Genomic DNA, 14,208 nt, shown 5'->3' with positions numbered 1-14,208 from the left:
AATTTGAGCATCACATTGGTGTTCCCCATTCGAAGGCTGTCTGAAGATAGTGTGTATTTCTCCCTCGGGAGTTGCCTACAGCGAGAGTTTCACGAGACATTACATTGCCCCAGGACCAGATATTGAATTGATGTCGGTATTGGATGATATGTATCAAAGAATGCAACGATTCACTCCCGAGGTCACCGTCGACCTTAGGGTTGAAACAGAGGTGGATCAGAGTAACCCCAACCCCAACCCTTAGAATTCCGCTCACCTGGGCACTCGTGGAGTTGTGCACGCCAGGATCCTGTTCAAACGTTCCAAGGTGGAATTCTTGATAATCGTTGTATAATAATAAGTGATACTCTATGACAGCTGCACCTGGGTGTCCTTGCGCAGCCGATGGTTATAAGAGCTCGTCTACAATGTCCGTACATGCCCAGTCGCTACCACCGTACAAGGTGCATGAATGCAATGCGAGTGCTGTTGACGGAGGCACGAAGGCAAGCTAGTGTCCAATGAATGCGTTCGAGTGTGGATGTTCAGACGAGGGCTTTCTCCACCAGACCTCGTTGCTGGTCGTCGAGTGGTCGACTCGAACCGAGTGCTACTCCTTGTATACATAAAGTTTGCGCGAGTAAGACGTGCATCGTGTTCGGCTTCATGCATCGCCTAGAGAGCAATACGTTAGACAGAAGCCAAGCCGCCGAGCTATTAGTGAGGAGTTTCTGACTCCAGCTTCCTCGACACGACGTGCCTTGTGCACAGATGCATCTGCTCGGCCGGTTACTTCAACGTGCGATAGCACTGCCAGGAGGTTAACCAACCAGCAAATGAACAGTCCCGACTGTATTCGCTCCCTTGATGTATGACCTCGAAGCGTGCGCGTGGAGGACCACAACAAGGTAAAATGTGGGCAGCCCAATCTCACGTTTCACCCTGGAACATGCAAGCCTCCCGAAGACATTGATGAGTGAGTTGGAAGGATTCACCGTCCGCACACGGAACGCGATATCGAAGGCCAACAGTTCACAGGTGCCGCTAGTCATGCCTTTCAAAAAGTGGCCGCCTGATCGCCTGAGACAGCCAGGAACAGCCCTAGCGTCTCGTCTGTAGCGGCGATGCATTCGTGGGCCGATGAGTCTGCATGTCACCGTGAGCGTATATCTATTGTTATCATTGCTTGAGAGCTCGTTTTCCTTCACTCGTTCTAAACGATGTGCGCAATGCGTAACACACTGCTTCAGGCTAAGAATCATAGCTGATAGGGCTCTGAGCGGCGTCCGTGGTGAGGTGAATCCACCATGGTCGATTGTGAGGGTTCGTGTCATTATCGGAGCCCGCAGACTACCAGGGCTCACATCCATTAAGCTTCCGACGGACTGTGAGACCAACTTAGGCACACCTCATCAATAATCAAGGCGTGGCCATCAGTCGCGATGCACCACCACAAAAATTACAAACCTACACACAAAGTCATCGGTGCTGCATGAGGAGCTCCAGCCGGTGGGGATGGGCTCGAACACGTCCTGTCTATTCATTGATGGGATGGGAATTGGTCATGAATCGAAGGAAGCATGATAAACCGGACTGTCGACTGGAACAGCAAAGGAGGATACGCCTTCATCTCGACAGAAGTTTGTATTCGGCCGAAGGTCATATGCATAACAGTCGTGTGTCCGGACTATTAATGTACACCCGTGTTGCGTGGTGTTGTGTTGTCTGCTCCAGCGTTTCGATTAGCTAGCTGTATGCAGCTTGATGCATCTTGCGTCTTGATAGCGGGTGAAGCTTGTCCTGCCCACAGAGGCCACTAAATTTTGGAGGAGTGCGCTGCATGTCACATTCAATATAAATCAACACCACTACCGTCAGGTATCGTGACAGTGGGCGGGCGTCTCACCCCTAGTCCTCCTGTTTTATACAGTACAGTGATCACCCCAGCGCGAGAGCAGTTCGCGCACAAAGTATCAAACCATTCCTAAGCTCGTGACTTTGTTTCAGCAGTGCCACTTGATTGTTCATGGTATGTGTGGTGCAAGTGTCCCGGTCCACGCCTGTTCACGGACAGCGTGTGCCGCTGTGCCGCCCGCATCCAAGATTCAGGTCTGGGGTCCAGACCGAACGGAAAATTTCCAAGCGTCTCATTTTCTGCTGGACGCATGTCGGCCCATTGGGGTTTGTCCGTTCATCTGAGCATCCCAAATCTTCCGGCTCGAAGAAAGGATGTGCATTTTCAACTAGCAGTACCCGTGTCGACATCGTGATGGCCCATGGCTGACGGGTGTGTTCGGATCGAAGTGATGTCGATGTAAAATGCCATATCAACTTATAAGTTTGGCGATATGGGGCGCACGTTGCCATCACAAGCGAGGTGCCAGTGGTGGTGCTTGTAAGATGCCCATGTTGTGCTGGATGGATGTGTACTGTACCATGCACGACGGTGCACGATGCCGCACGACCTTGGGGGCTTAGATTGGACCTTGGGAACTCTCTCATCCTGCTTGTGCCTTTTGGAAACGCGCGCCCGCCCTTTGTCGCATGTTGCAGTCGGCGGTCCAAGTGCACGTCTACCCTTGGTTTCCACAATCCATTCACTACCAGCTATCGTGACTAGATCGATGCGCGCGAGCCGTACATACTGTTCCTACTCCACGCTCTTGCTGCACGTCCGACTCTGTGATCCTTGCCATACATGCGAAGAACCAAAGCCTGCGATTCACGGAATTCGGTTTGTCTCCTTCCTTTATCTCCATTTTCAAGCATTGTGGGACCGACTATCCAAGGGTTGCACGTGAACGGTCTGGACCTTCCACGCACTTTATGTATTGACAGCTCTGTCGACCCACATTGCATCCCATCCTGTCACAATCTCATCTGAGTGTCTGTGGCGAATCGTACTGAACCACCGATCTTGTCTTTTGCCTGAAGACTTGTCCACCGATCCGGCAACACGATCGTCATCCAACCGTCCATCGAAACCGGTCGAGAGCGCGCCCATGCCTGGAGACTCGCAGGCGCGGCCTGTCGAGGAGAACCCGCCCTTTGCGACTTTCGACACGGTGCCTTCACCTGGTATATTTGAGACTTTAGGTCCTGCCAGTCCCGGCGAAGATGTGATGTTGGAACTTCTTCCGTTTGATCCAAGCAATCGAAGTGACGGAGGCCTGGCCCAGGCGCAGCATATAGTTCGAAGTGACATGTTGGACAGGATGAACGAATTGCCGATCTCGACCTGTACAGCACGGAGCATGCAAGCCACCTCATCGGACATGAACTTGGCCGTCGGCGGCACGCTGGTACCTGCTCCGCTGGAGGACTTGCCTGGCATAACTCGACGAGATAGTCCCAGGGCAGGGCCAGGGTTGCGACTGCCATCATTCGAGATGTTGGGAATCGCAGCACCTCACCCTAATCAGCTCACTAGCTTGAATCAAATGAGCCTGAACGGACAACTTAATTACATCGCGAACAGTGATTCCCGTCATTACAAGATATCGCCGCTGCAGTCGGACATGGCAGTCGCGTTGACAGGAGATGCGACTTATCCTGCATTGCCAGATGCAGATGTGACCGCAGTCGCCAAACGTGCTCTACAGAGCTCCATTTGTCATGATATCGACACTCTCACTCCACCCGTCGACATCGGGGACATGCCCTTCAACATGAAACCTGTCATGGCCATGTCAGCACCCGTTGATTCTCCTGGAACGAACCCTCACTCTCAGCTCGAGGCGCTAACGGATGACAAGCGAGACGAGCAAGGCGTCCTTGTCCCAATAGCGGGATCTTTAAGCAATGCTGGCGTTAACGACATCGAGAATACTGGATCGAAGGCCGACGAAGCAACTCTCTTTCACAACACTCCAATATGGATCCAGCCCGCTGTCCGAAAGCTTTGTAGGTCGATCTCTAAGTTGTGAATTTGAGATGGCGACTGACAGTCTTTCTCATGCAGTACAAGAGGTTCAGCTCGCGTCGGCGCCGATCGACGAAACACTGAAGGTCTTGTCGCATGCTCTGCCAAGTCCGTCGCCGAACGGCCACATCTTCTCCTTGATCATCAATGACCTTCATCTCGCACTCCCTTCGGATCGCACTGAATGGGTTAATGTGCTGCATGCCATCCCAGGGGAGTACAATCTGCAGAAGCTACCACCTACTTCACCTCCAGCCACTCCAGGCCCAGCGGTCGGCGGAGATGATTACTTTACCAAGAAAGCTTTTGACACCGCAGTCACCATCCTCGACTACCAGACCGATCTGTCCGTACAGATGCCGTCGCCGAATCGAGCAGTTGCCTCTCCGTCATCTATGCATGTCGCTATCGTTGAGCGATATATCCCGCCTACAAATGTGAATGAGTTCTCAGAGATGTTCAACCCAGACGGCCCTTCAATTCTGGTCGATCGCCTTGTCGAGCTCTCCCCTAATAATGGTACTCTGCTTTTCATATATCCCAACAAGGCCGGCGCCCGGAGCTTTTATGCCGACCATCTGGAACCAATCAAAGCTCCCACATTGCGCGCCCTCGCAACTCGATACAATGTGCCGATGAATGTTGGCGAACCTCTCGAGAACCTCGACAAGGCCCTTCTCGCATTACTGCCAACCCACGACCAGCTCACTGCCTCCATGCATGCTCTTTGCGCTCGCCTGACAGCTAGCAGCACGAGCCTGCGCAATTTCCGCCATCGATCATGTCGATTCGTCTGCAAACATGCTCAAACTGCCTCGGTCACCGTCCCACTAGATGTCTGGTTGACGGATTGGTGGTCAAAACAAGAAAAGCGCAAACTACGCAGCGCCATGCAGGGCTTCGCACAAGCCGCAAGCAACCAACGCAGCGATCCTCACCTCGGCACGCCGCCGTCGGAGAACATCCTGGTCCAGCAACTGCTCAGCGACATGGCGCGGAAGGCCGAAAGGATTGGTCTGACTACTGCGGCGGTCGAGGTCAGCGTGTTTGTCGTCACACGTGATGCATGATTGTGGAAGGCGAAACGAGCTTCGCGAATTGCTCTGTCAGCACTGTTTTTGGTAACTGCATAGCGTCTTCGACCCTTCATCATGGAGCCGTCATGTGTTCGAAATCCAGGTCGCACAGCGGTAATAATGTCTTTTATGTGTTTATGCAGCTAGCCCTAGCTCTGATAATGTCAATTGGGTGGAAACTGGAATGAAGCATGTGTTCGTTCGTGCTCGCGTGTTGCACTTTCAGGCAAACTGACGAGGATACCTAGACCGAATTGGCCGTCTGGCCGAGCAAATATCTTGTCCTGCCGCAAAGGCACATGCTTTACAATGACCACTACACTATCGAACGGACATTGAAATTGACATATCCTACGTACGCACTGTCGGCACAAGGTGCGGTCGGAGAGATCCTGTGGAGGTACATAGGTACGAAGTTGTCAGCACAACCTTGGAAGGTGATTGTCCGCCCGGCGCGGATTGATAATCATGGGACCCTGTTCTTTGATTTCTCAGCCGATCTGCTGTCGGTCGTACATGTTTTATGGCTAACTCCTATCGAATAGATTCCTCTGACGAGCGCCCACGAAGCGATGTGATACTGTGCTTCATTCTATACTAGCTGGGTGCATGCCATTAGATTAAATCATCGATAAGAGCGAAGACATCGCCAGCAGCCAAGCAGAAGGCACCCAGAGACAAGAGATGAGCTTGCTCGAGAATTTGAGACTGCTGGCCCATGGCACGAACTGCTTTTGATGCTATCCGGAAATAGCGGCTTTACTGTAACAACAGTCCGAGGACATTCGAAGCTTCAAATCTTCACAGTGGCGCATTCGTAGTCATCGAGATCAAAAACGCTCGCTCTCGAGAAGTCGTTGAATCTGAGACGGTTTCAAGGATCAATTCCAGCCAATGTTCATGAACTTTACACCTACTGCATGCGCTGGCTTGGTCATCAGGATGTGAAAATATCTCTAAGTATTCCGGCGCGTCGTCGTTCGCGATTTTGTGTGGTAAGCTGCCCGCCAGAACCGATCGAGTGACCCGATGACGTTATTTCCCTTAGTCGCTATCGTCATATCCTAGCTCGCCACGTCTGTGATACGACAGGAATCAGACAGGACAACATGCGCTGGTGGACGTATTGCGGGATGTCGTGATTTGTTTAGAAATCAAAACGAACTTTCATAAGAATATATATAGAGGTGTAGATCAATGTCATGGTGCAAATCTATCTATCTCACTACAATCATCTTCAACGTGAAGCAATCTCATTTCTCCACCATACTATAATTGAAAGGAGAGCATACCCAGTACTTCACAGTTGAGGCTCACAAACACATTTCGCCATGTCGACTACGACAGAGACCAAGACTCAGCAAATGTTCAGCGTCGCCAAGGATATCAAAGCACCTCGCGGCGACGTGGAGACATCATTGTCTTTCTTCAGCCCACCAGAAGATGGTTCAGTGCCCTACAATTACATTGAGAAAGCGCCGGAAGGACTTCCCCAAAACAATTATGGCGAATTTGTTCGCGACGTGACCATTCACGACATTCGCGGTCGTGAGGCCGATTTCAACACTGATCGCAACGGATTCGGCACTGTGACTGGACTTGCCCCCAGCAAAGAGCGAGAATTCACCGATGATGAATCAATCCGTTCCAACTATTACCCAGAGGTCGAGGAGCTCCTTCTCAAAAACCTCCCCGGCTCTCCCAAGCGCGTGTTCATCTTCGACCACACCATCCGTCGACCCAATGGCAAACGAGGACCCGTCAACCGAGCCCACGTCGACCAGACGGCCAACTCGGCTCGTAGTCGTGTCCGCCGGCACCTGGGTGATGAGGCCGAGGAGCTTCTACAAGGACGAGTGCGCTTGGTCAACGTCTGGCGACCTCTGAACGGACCGGTCGTGGCATCGCCATTGGCATACGCCGACTCACAGACCGTGCCGACCGGAGATGTCGTCGGTGTCGAGCACCGCTACCCGACATGGACCGGCGAAACTGCCGGCGTGAAATACGACCCGGCTCACCAGTGGCATTACTGGAGTGGCATGACGAACGACGAGAGAATTCTGCTGCAGTGCTATGATAGCCAAGAAGGTGCGCGGACACCGCACTCGGCTTTCAATGATCCCAGGACCAAGTCAGATTGGCCTGGACGCGAGAGCATTGAGGTCAGGACTTTGGTATTTGGATGAATGTCTCGTTCTGGTTTGAAAGAGTGGCGACTGGGCGGAACATGGAGTATGAGATAATATTTGGTTTAAATTTATGTACGAAGAAATGAAGTTTTATGAATGTATCAGTCAGTCTACCAGCAACGACCACTCCATGTGAATTCCAGTGGTGTCTCATGTACTAATAAAAGCGAGTGCGAAATGAGGCAGACCTGAATGTAGAGCTGACTTGACGGCGGAGAAAGTGTGCTAAATGTATAGCCCACGGCGCGTCGAATTGCTGAGGAGGATTCCAAGGTTCTTCGCCGTCGGATGCCGCCAAGTTCCGGAGAGTGCCCTGCCCTGGAGGTGTTGCGTCCCTCATTCCCCTCTACGCCGAACCACGTGGAACGTCAGCCACGGCTTTGGATGAGGAAAGCAAGCCAGCCCTGGAGGGAGGTAGGATTGACGCTGGTTCGGTCCACGGATGATGCCACTCTCTATCGACCTGGTGCTATTATTATTACATTCACATACAATACCACCATTCCGTAACCGCCATATCCACCTTTTTCCTTTGTGCCACTGCTCCCTATTCCCCTTGCGCACATTCTCCCGGTCGTAAACATGTAATTTCATCTATTCGAGGATCTATCAATACTTTTCGCACAAACGGCACGCGACCGAGGAGCGTCAGAAACCATGGCAGCCGCTGTCGCCGCCGCTGCAGACCCGATCGACCTCCGACTACAAGGCAGCTTTCCAATTCGGCTCGGAGCCAGTGTGCTGGAGACTGGATCAGTGCCGTCGCACTGGAGGACCGTCCGCTTCAATCATAAGCCAGAGGCCAAGCAGCACACGCGATCTCGGATACAATCTAGCAATGAGGCCGGTCAATGTCAGCTGACACTTGAGGAAGACGACGCGGAATACACATACTTGGGCTCGCGTGGAGACTCTGAGGACACATATATCCTGCTACAAAGTGGATCAGGGAAGAGCAGGGAGTTGATACTAGAGCGATTAGATGGTAGACATGATTTCAATCTTACGCGGACTCCCTCGGAGCACAATGCCAGAAAACTGGCAGAATTGTATCCCCAATTGACTGCGAACGACGACGAAGACGATGATGCTGGTAATGATCTTTTCGGCGATGATGATGCGGATGCGCCTGCGGACGAGGAAAACCCATTTGATTGGCGGCACTTCCTCAAGCTTGAGCTGGATAAACCTGAGACTGCGAATTCGAATGCCGACGCAACTCGTGATCACGATGTCCGAGCACCGGCTGCGGCAAATAGAATCACCAACAGATCGACCACTGCAGCTGCTCCGAGACGTGCAGAGCCCAAGGTTGCGGCCACGAAGAAGCGCAAAGCAGCACCAGCAGCTGCGAACAAAGCTTCGAACCCGAAGCGAGTCAAAGCTGGGTATGAACCACCTACGACGACATCAACGCCGAAATCTGTGGTACCTCCCAGTAGCAAGAAGGCCGCCGCGCCTGCGCGGAAGATCCCCGACATACGTGTCGAGAGCGAGGATGAGATCGACGACGACAACGACGCCGATGCTGACGATGACGACGGCGAGCTTATCCTCGAGGGGGATACCACATCCGAGAAGCCACGCTCCTCAATGGGATTGGCACTTTCAGGGACCTTTGGAAATGGCGGTGGAGGGCCCATCAGTCTGCAATCAGCAGCGAATAGTCCCGCCGGTCGCGTTGCGCCCGATAACGCCGCCGCCACGAATGCGACCATTGAGGAATACACATTTGAATTTGGCGGTAGCGACGAGGAGATTGACGACAACGACGACGGCGGCCTGCTCGAGGTGGAATATCCCGAAGCGGACCAGGAGCAGGAGGAAGTCCTGGATGAAGCTGAAGCGGATGCGGATGTTGAAGATCTGGCATTGCCCTCACCGGCGCGCAGTCGACCCCCTCCGCTACCGACGGAGCCGAGCATCAGTGCGGCCGCAGCAGCGGCAGACGACGACGATGACTTTGCTAACCAGCTCGCCGAGGCAATGATGGAGGACGATGACGATGAGGATGTTCCGGGGCCTAGTGCTCCGGATGCAGCATTGGAAAGCGAAGAAAGTGAAGAGGAGTGATGAGTTCGCTCTATAGAGGAGGATGCTTACTATGGTTTTATGTTATTTGGCGGGTTTCCCTTGATCTTGTCGGGTTTGAATGGATTTCGTCGCCGGACGGTTGTCGTATGGAGCAAAATTGGGTTTCTCAGCGATCACGACCGTGTATCTATGTACTTTGCTATTGCTCTTCAATCACCAGAATTGATTACCCAATCTGGTCTCACTCATGCGTTTCACTACTAAAGATGCTTCACCCTTCTCAGCAGCAGACCTGGCGAAGCGGGCCGGGTTCGTGTAACACTGCCGTTCGCATCCGGACCATGATGCATCGATTGATCATCTCGAGAGGGACCACTCTACGTATACACCCGTGAGCGACAAGGATTTGTGACCATCTACAGAGAATAAAATATCTCTACCATGCTTTTATTCCGCCCAAGCACTCGCAAAGCCCTTACGAGGACGCGTTACCTTCATACTGCACATGCAGCTGATCAACGGATCGCCTCTTTGGAGTGTGAACGCAAGTTTGGCATCACCAATACCATCCTCTCCCGAACAGCCAATTGTGACGGGCATCTCACATGGAACGAAGCTCCCTCAGGAAATGTTCTGCGGGCTCTACGCACAGGCACCAGAGTCTTTGAGGACCGCTACTTCGATACCGACGACGCTTTGTTTCGTCAAGGAAAATGGATTCGTTGTCGCACAATGCTTGAAGGAGCGCGATCGACCGCAGCATGGGAAGCAAAACTGCGAATCGATGGCGACTTCACGACGTCCAGTTTTGAAGAAGTCACAGGCAAAGAAGAAGTATCTAGGATAGCGATGCGATTTCTGGGTATCTCGGACATTGAATCCCTCCATTCGGTCGCCCACCTTATCACAGAGCGCTCAACATGGTCGGTGATAGAGGAGAGCGTCAAGGGACAGACACCACAGCCGTCGAAAGCATCGTCGCCTCCACAATCGAGAATCAAATTCATGATTGACAAGTGCCGCTCGCCGCTCCAGCAGCAAGAGTCTCTCGCCCAGCTCCGCATCAGTCCTTTCGAACATGCAATTGGAGAAGTTGAGATCACACAGGATTTATTATTAACAGGTAGCTCGAATGACGACGCAGCACGGCGCAAGAATGTCACCGAGTGCATCCATAGAGAAATCGAAGCCTTCATGCAGCGGTACCCTGGTTTGTTTGCGGCTCATGTATCGCCCATTGGAAAGCTTACTGCCTTCTATGAATGGCAACGGCAGGCTTGTACCTCATAAATATTGATACCCGACGTTCATACTATCCGTACAGAAGAAGTGAGTCACATGTGCACAGTTTGTTATTATGTTGCAGGTAGTTATTATTGAGATTGTGATCGTGTTAGAACCTTGACCTGAATCGCGGAATGTTCCCCCAGCACGTGACTGAGCATGCCAGAAGCCCCGAAACGAAAGTCAGGGTCTCGGGAATGACATGAGTGCTGCGGCTGTTTCCGTCCGTTCCGGTCGCCTACGCAACCTGTATTAAGTAATCAAAGGTGAAACAATCAACAGCCGGTACACTTTCACTGTCATGGAATTGACGTTTCACGAGTACATTTCCAAACATATGTACATAGTTGCGATAACAGGCGCAGTGACCCTCATTGAAACGTTTATCCTCCAAAGCACGCCGCTTGCCCTCTCTACAGTACGCATGAGCCTCAGCATCTCCGTCTAGAATAGACGCCTGATCAGCAGCGACGACAGAACACAAAAATACTACAGCTGCAAGCCCATCATGCCGATCGATGGCGCGTCAAGCATTCAGGTCACAGTCCGAGTGCGGCCATTCACAATCAGAGAAGCGGCCCAGCTCTCAAGATCCGACGAAGGTCCGTTGTTCTTGGGGGATGGCTCCCTCGCCGCAGTGCCCACACCCAAACTTGGGTCCAAGGGCATCAGAAGTGTGATCAAGGTAGTTGACGAGAAATGCTTGTAAGTAGCGGCAGGGAGAAATCCTTCATGACAGAGACTAAGCACGTTGAGCAGAATATTCGACCCGCCTGAAGAGAGCAGCGTTCAGCGCTTTACGAGATCACATATGCCGCAAGGCAAACGCGTCAAAGACCAGACATTTGGATTCGACCGAGTATTCGACGAGAACACCACCCAAGGCGACGTCTACGAAGCAACGACAAGGACACTCCTGGACTCGGTTCTTGATGGCTACAATGCCACTGTATTCGCCTACGGTGCGACTGGCTGCGGCAAAACCCACACAATTACAGGCACGGCACAACAACCAGGCATCATCTTTATGACCATGCAGGAGTTATTCGAGAAGGTTGGTGAGTTACAGGAGACCAAAGAGAGCGAGATCACGCTGTCATATCTGGAGATCTACAACGAAACGATTCGGGACCTGCTCAATGTGGGCGCAGGAGGCAAACAAGGCTTGATGCTGCGAGAAGATTCCAACCAAGCTTGTTCAGTAGCGGGTCTTTCATCACACAAGCCCCAGAGTGTCGAAGAGGTTATGGATATGGTCATCCGCGGCAATTCTGCTCGCACTCAGTCACCCACAGAAGCAAACGCGACATCTTCTCGATCACACGCCGTTCTGCAGGTGAACGTGTCACTAAAGGACAGAGACGCAGCTGTTCACGAGCCTGTGACCATGGCCACTTTATCCATAATCGATCTCGCTGGCTCTGAGCGAGCTTCAGTCACCAAAAATCGAGGCGAGCGTTTGCTTGAAGGCGCCAATATCAACAAATCGTTGCTGGCCCTAGGCTCTTGCATCAACGCGCTCTGCGATCCACGAAAGAAGAACCACGTGCCATACCGCAATTCGAAGCTCACTCGTCTTCTCAAGTTCAGCTTGGGCGGCAACTGTCGGACGGTGATGATTGTTTGTGTCTCGCCGAGCAGTCAGCATTTCGACGAAACACAAAATACCCTTCGCTACGCCAATCGCGCCAAAAATATCCAGACCAAGAGCGTACGGAACGTGTACAATGTCGATCGCCACGTCAAGGACTACCTCAAGAAGATCGATGAGCAAATGGCGCGCATCAACGAGCTGACCGCACAACAAGCACAGTATGAAGAGCTGGCTTTCGTCAAGTTCCGCAAGGCGGAGTCGAAACGAATTGACATCACACACGATGGAGTTCTACGGATCCGAGCAGCATACGACAACTCCAGCGACGAGCGAAAAGAGCGCCTCAACAATGCTCAGCGACTGAGACAGATTGAGCGTCGCATTGGTGCCATCAGTGGATGGATCGGTGCCTTTGATGAGGTCTGCGAGACACGGGAAGACGAGGAGCCGCCCGCCGCTCTGAGCGCAATACGAAAGATCGCGTCTGGAATCCTTATTGAGCTCGAAGGAAGTCGACAACACTACCACCAACGAATTGCCAGGAACAACTGGACACGCGCAATCGACACTGCATTGTCAGATAGCTTGCGTCTGTTACAAGGTCTGGAAGGCGCTATTCCGGAGAGCCCCGAGGAGAATAGCTTACGGCAAGAAGTTGAACTTCTCAAGAGTCGTGCTGACATGGAAATCCACATGACCATACTCGAGCAGGAGAAGAATGCCGAGGCCGGCTTGATGCGAGTCATGCTGACCGCTCATTTCGAGACCATTGCCATCCTGAATCAAATTCTACAGATGACTGAGGAAGATGCTATCAGTGCGGCAAAGGAACTGCTCGGAAAAGTGCAACAAGCATGCACTGATGCTACGGGCCAAGTTGTGAAGCCTGATGGTGGTTTACAAATCACGGAACCTGTAGCACCTTCTCGACATGGCACTCCCAGAAAGCGAAGGCAGATCCCGCTCGCAGGCCCAAGCCCGCTCAAATCAAAGATCCAGACAGCGGCGACAGGCTCGGCGGTCTCAGCGCTCCCATCACATATCGCGGCAGAAATGCAACCCTCACCTGCACCCACTATGAGTCCTTACCGTGGGGCTGCAGCAAGTCCTCGCAGACGTGTCAAGCACGGCGGCATGGCCAGGAAAGGAGCAGCATTCGCCGGGCCAGGAACTCCTAAACGCAAATCTCCATCCAAGAAGCGCGTAGTACGTTGGAGGGATGAAGACACAGACGATGGTGCCCTGGTCGAGTTCCAAGCGACACCGAAAATCCCGGACAGCACGCCTCCAGCACCATCGAGCGAAGAGAACAGCGCTACACTGGAGATTCCGAAAGCGTCTTTGAATCTCGATGGTGATAGCGAATTAGCTTCTAGCCCATTGCCGGCGATACCAGTCGCAACAAATGAACTCCGCAAGTCAGGGGCAAGTCGCTTTGCTACCGGGTTCCTGACGAAGAGAGCTAACGGCTCTCCTCCTCTTCGCCAATCCGGAGTGCTTTCCAGCGACGACGATTCCAGCCCGCTACGTGAGATGGAAGCCAACCGCGCACCTCGCACCGCAAGCCGTCTCAGCGTCCAAAACCTGGCCTCCAAGCACACAGAATCCGATGCTGAAAATTCCGCGCATGACAACTCCCTCATCGACAAGATGGCCGCCATCGAAATCAGCTCAGCGATGCGCCAGCGGCGATCATCATCCCTCGGCAGCAACAGCTCCCTTCGCCACCGCGAGAGCGCCCATCGCCGCCGTAGTCCCACCGCTTCTTCCACGGGAGGAGCATCGCCACCGCCAGATGCCCACGGCATTTTCTCGGCCTCTCACGCTCGACGAATGGTGCGGTCCGAACGCGATGATGCCATGCGCAGCGTTCTCAGCCCCAGGACGCAACCGATCGTCAAAGGCTCCGGCCCTACTGCTGTCCGTCGCAGCATGATCGAGACTGGGAGCGGCGCGCCGCGGGAGAGTATGGGCGGTGTTCGACCGTCGCATATGCGCGTCAGCAGTGTCGTGCCTGGCAGCGCCAGCCGACTCAGCAATGCGAGCAAGGCAGCCTGGCGTTGAGATTGCTCGCTAAAACAATGACACTGTTGACCTTTACGCTTTATGACGAGATATTTGTTTGGC

General features: G+C 52.9%; 6 protein-coding genes across 6 annotated transcripts; 5 read left to right on the top strand and 1 right to left on the bottom strand.

Annotated features, from left to right (window-relative positions):
- Positions 1 to 145: 145 nt before the first annotated feature.
- On the bottom strand, positions 146 to 1,383 carry K489DRAFT_161530 (uncharacterized protein). Its single transcript, XM_033599298.1, has 3 exons — positions 810 to 1,383; positions 740 to 756; positions 146 to 654 (listed from the first exon to the last, which is right to left on the bottom strand). The coding sequence occupies exons 1-3, from the start codon at positions 1,347 to 1,349 to the stop codon at positions 525 to 527; spliced, it is 687 nt and encodes a 228-aa protein (XP_033462591.1). The 5' UTR covers positions 1,350 to 1,383; the 3' UTR covers positions 146 to 524.
- A 915-nt stretch (positions 1,384 to 2,298) lies between these two features.
- Positions 2,299 to 4,971, top strand: K489DRAFT_399722 (uncharacterized protein; the record flags this gene model as incomplete). The annotated part of the gene is made up of 4 exons (XM_033606972.1): positions 2,299 to 2,374; positions 2,600 to 2,713; positions 2,818 to 3,886; positions 3,927 to 4,971. The coding sequence occupies 4 exons, from the start codon at positions 2,299 to 2,301 to the stop codon at positions 4,969 to 4,971; spliced, it is 2,304 nt and encodes a 767-aa protein (XP_033462590.1).
- Positions 4,972 to 6,253: 1,282 nt separating this feature from the next.
- Positions 6,254 to 7,277, top strand: K489DRAFT_378094 (uncharacterized protein). Its single transcript, XM_033604319.1, has one exon. The coding sequence runs from the start codon at positions 6,309 to 6,311 to the stop codon at positions 7,164 to 7,166; it is 858 nt and encodes a 285-aa protein (XP_033462589.1). The 5' UTR covers positions 6,254 to 6,308; the 3' UTR covers positions 7,167 to 7,277.
- Positions 7,278 to 7,430: 153 nt separating this feature from the next.
- Positions 7,431 to 9,461, top strand: K489DRAFT_378093 (uncharacterized protein). Its single transcript, XM_033604318.1, has one exon. The coding sequence runs from the start codon at positions 7,827 to 7,829 to the stop codon at positions 9,240 to 9,242; it is 1,416 nt and encodes a 471-aa protein (XP_033462588.1). The 5' UTR covers positions 7,431 to 7,826; the 3' UTR covers positions 9,243 to 9,461.
- Positions 9,462 to 9,602: 141 nt separating this feature from the next.
- K489DRAFT_378092 (uncharacterized protein) lies at positions 9,603 to 10,537 on the top strand. The gene has a single exon (XM_033604317.1). The coding sequence runs from the start codon at positions 9,645 to 9,647 to the stop codon at positions 10,491 to 10,493; it is 849 nt and encodes a 282-aa protein (XP_033462587.1). The 5' UTR covers positions 9,603 to 9,644; the 3' UTR covers positions 10,494 to 10,537.
- Positions 10,538 to 10,995: 458 nt separating this feature from the next.
- K489DRAFT_315277 (kinesin-domain-containing protein) lies at positions 10,996 to 14,145 on the top strand (the record flags this gene model as incomplete). The annotated part of the gene is made up of 2 exons (XM_033601074.1): positions 10,996 to 11,192; positions 11,247 to 14,145. 2 exons carry the CDS (start codon positions 10,996 to 10,998, stop codon positions 14,143 to 14,145), a joined length of 3,096 nt encoding a protein of 1,031 aa, XP_033462586.1.
- Between the last annotated feature and the right edge of the window lie 63 nt (positions 14,146 to 14,208).

Source organism: Dissoconium aciculare, assembly GCF_010015565.1.
Source record: "Dissoconium aciculare CBS 342.82 unplaced genomic scaffold K489scaffold_3, whole genome shotgun sequence".
NCBI classification, from domain to species: domain Eukaryota; kingdom Fungi; phylum Ascomycota; class Dothideomycetes; order Mycosphaerellales; family Dissoconiaceae; genus Dissoconium; species Dissoconium aciculare.
The sequence above is the reverse complement of the archived record's forward strand: the minus strand, read 5'-3'. Positions and strand labels throughout refer to the sequence as shown.